Source organism: Cariama cristata, unplaced genomic scaffold, assembly GCF_000690535.1.
Source record: "Cariama cristata isolate BGI_N322 unplaced genomic scaffold, ASM69053v1 scaffold29622, whole genome shotgun sequence".
Taxonomy (NCBI): Eukaryota; Metazoa; Chordata; class Aves; order Cariamiformes; family Cariamidae; genus Cariama; species Cariama cristata.
In genome coordinates this window covers 788-3861 of record NW_009603709.1, presented here as the reverse complement: position 1 = coordinate 3861, position 3074 = coordinate 788, and the positions used below count along the sequence as shown (strand labels likewise).

The 3074-nt window shown below is 52.5% G+C and overlaps 1 protein-coding gene across 1 annotated transcript in view; it reads left to right on the top strand.

Moving 5' to 3' along the window:
- GINS2 (GINS complex subunit 2 (Psf2 homolog)) overlaps positions 1–2097 on the top strand; it is a gene marked incomplete at its 5' end in the record, with an annotated part of 2806 nt that extends 709 nt beyond the window's left edge. The window contains 3 exons of the mRNA XM_009695316.1: positions 327–426; positions 1498–1624; positions 1972–2097. Of these exons, the coding sequence (XP_009693618.1) occupies positions 327–426; positions 1498–1624; positions 1972–2097 (353 nt within the window). The remainder of the gene's footprint in view (positions 1–326; positions 427–1497; positions 1625–1971) is intronic.
- Positions 2098–3074: the final 977 nt, after the last annotated feature.

Genomic DNA, 3074 nt, shown 5'->3' with positions numbered 1-3074 from the left:
TCCTGCTTTATTCATTCAAGGGCACAAACAGGAATTGGCTCAAGTGATTTGTGGGTGAAGGGAACATCTCCCGACAGGCGATCGGTTTGGCAATCAATCTGATGTAGATCCAGCCTCCCGGCATGGTGCGCTAAGCGTGGCTTCGATGCCTCTGTCAGCATCCTTGTGTGCTTCATTATAGAAGCCTTTTTCCATCTGCACATTGATCTAAGCTTGGACATAGAGTCGGTCCTACAGAAATAGCGCGTGGGTTTTCCTGGGGGCTAAAAATGTGCCTGAAGCGTTGGAGGTCTGGCAATGCCTGACCATTCCTGGTTGTATTTTAGAAAAACTGGAGGAAATCCGAGACCGGGAACGTAAAGAGGACACCTTCACTCCGATGCCCAGTCCCTATTATATGGAACTCACAAAGCTGCTGTTAAACTAGTAAGTAGGAAATGTATTGTAACAGTTTCCGCCCGAGTACATGCTTGCATAGACAATTTTTCAAGCTTTCGTTGGCAGCAACCCCAGAGGGCGGTGGGAAAGTGAGAGTTAATGGAGGTTTATTTCACAGCGTGCCAAGATCTCGTTGCAGCAGTTTTCTCATGGTAACTTTGCATTTCAGTAACTTGGGGATTGCTTGTTCTGTGGCCTGATAATTGGGGCTGTGACGCTTTATTGAGCGGCAGCTAAGCGTAGAGGCCTTGAGGATCGGCAGCGCGTTCCATGGCTGCAATCTGTTCAGCAGCCTAAGCCCTCCAGGCTTCTTCCTTGGCTCTCCTTCAGGAGGAAAGCTCCTCTTTCCTCGGCCTGAGAAGCAGGAGATCAGGGATATTCCGAGTCTGAACTCCTGCCTGCTGAGGCATTTCACTTGTAAAATGTGCTGGCTGGTATTTTTCTCAGCGCGGGCTCTTCTGACTTTAAGCTCTCGATTACGGCGGGGTGGTCATTTAAGCACTGGCTTTTCCTCTGGAGATGACGCTCTTGGCGTGCGGCTCCTTCCCTCACGCTAGAATAACCCTGACAGCTCTGTCCATGTGAATTGATCTGATCTCTCGAGGTCCTTATGGCAGCGCTGAATTGCCTTAATGGGAGGATGTGGCACAACTCGCACAGTCCTTTCAACTTAATACTCTCTGATAGAGCCACGAGAGCGCAGAGCCGGGGCTCTAATCGCAGCCGAGTCCTTTCAGTTCCCTGGCTGCCTGTGACTTTGGCCGGGTTATTGGCCCTCCGTGTACCTCGTACCAGCTGGGCAATTAAAGAGCAGAAGGATTCTAGTGAGAACCAGATGCTGCATCAGAGCTGAGCATTCCTGGGTAAATAAACTATCCCAGAAATCCCAGCAGCAGAAGTACCAGGCTGGATTTTAATGTTGAATTGCAGGTTTTTTCTCTGTAGCAAACTGTTCTGCTTATGCCTCAGAGGGCTGAAGAACTGCCAACATTACTTAAGCCGGTAACATAACGTACGAGTCCCTCGCGGCCTGTTCTGATCCTCTCTCTCCTCCTCTAGTGCCTCAGACAACATCCCCAAAGCCGACGAGATTCGAACGCTGGTGAAGGATACCTGGGACACCCGGATCGCCAAGCTGCGGCTGTCTGCAGACAGCTTCGTCAGGCAGCAAGAGGCTCACGCCAAGGTGCGGGGAGAGGTTTGCCAGCTCTGTGCTGGGAGGATTCCAGATGCCGTGCGATTGTGTGGGCTTGTGACTGATGAGAGCTGCTTGTGAAAATGCTGGTTGGGGCATGTTTTTCCTGGGTTGCGGGTACGTCAGTTGGGAACTAAAGCCATATGCTGAAACCTTGCTTTATGGGCAGGTTGCAGCTCCCCGTACCTTATGGAAATAGTGCTTCTCTTGACCGGGGGTGGCAGCTGGGCCGGTCCCTTGGGGCATCACCAAAGGAAAAGCGTGGGCTGCTTTTTGAGTTCCTTGTCCTCCACTGTGACAGGCCTGTTTCCCCAGATTCTGTTATTTTTCTCTTTTAGCTGGATAACTTAACCTTGATGGAGATCAACACGACCGGGACTTTCCTTACTCAAGCCTTAGATCACATGTACAAGCTCCGGACTAACCTTCAGCCTGGCGAGAGTGCCCACTCCCAGGATTTCTGAGGTACTAGCCAGGCCTCAAACCTCTGAGGAGAGGGCAGTGGAAGGGAGCAGGCTCTGTTCCTCACCCCGGCACCTTCACCTGGCCAGCCTCCACCTCCCTGCACAGATCTCCCGAAGCCACCCAAGCCTCTTCTCCCCCCCCAGCTGCGTTCAGCCCCTCCTCGGCAGCAGCTGCACGCAGGCAGGGGTTCCCCGTCTGCCTGTTCACAGGCAGGGGAGAGAGGAGGCAGCCTCGCAGCCGGATGGGAATGGGTCCAGAGGCGCTTTTTCCCTACACGGTAGCTCCTCCGCGCTCCCTCTTTGCAGAGGTGGGCTGTTCTCTTGGGTTCAGAGATCTGCTTGGTGCAGGTGGTGGCTTGCCGGAGCTAGGCTGCTGGCTAATGATGTCAGGCGGATCTCTCTGCCCTGGAGAGTGTGGGTGTACTTCATAGAGGGAACTTCTGAGGGCAGCACAGGCCACACACTGGCTTGAAAGCAATAAATTTCGAGGCGGGGCTTTGCCATGAATTTTCTCAGAGCCTTGAAAAGGGGGAAGATGTGCCGGCAATGAGAGGTGTCTGCTACTCTGCTGGGGAGATCAGCTGGGAAGCAGATCCATCTGCTCCTTGGAGAAGGACAAAAGAAAATGGTTTTCCCTCTCCAAAGCCAGGCTGCCTAGTAATATCATACGTCTGACTTCTTTTTTTAATCTGAAACTGTGTATAAAAAAAATAAAAAAAAATAATTGCAGCTGAGTGAACAGCATCAAATTAGTCCCTGTGTTCTGTCACACGCTGTGCTTCAAGCGTACATGGGTTAAACAATGCTTGGAAAAACCCACAGCTCTCCTCCTTTGGCTCCAGCCCCGTTCCCCTGCGGCAGCACGACAGGCGAGGGCAAGATCCTCGCCGGCGTGAGGCTGCATTGCTGGCAGATGTAATTATTACGGGCGAGGGGGAAATGCCGGCTCGAATCTAACGGTGGCAAGCCCTTCCCCG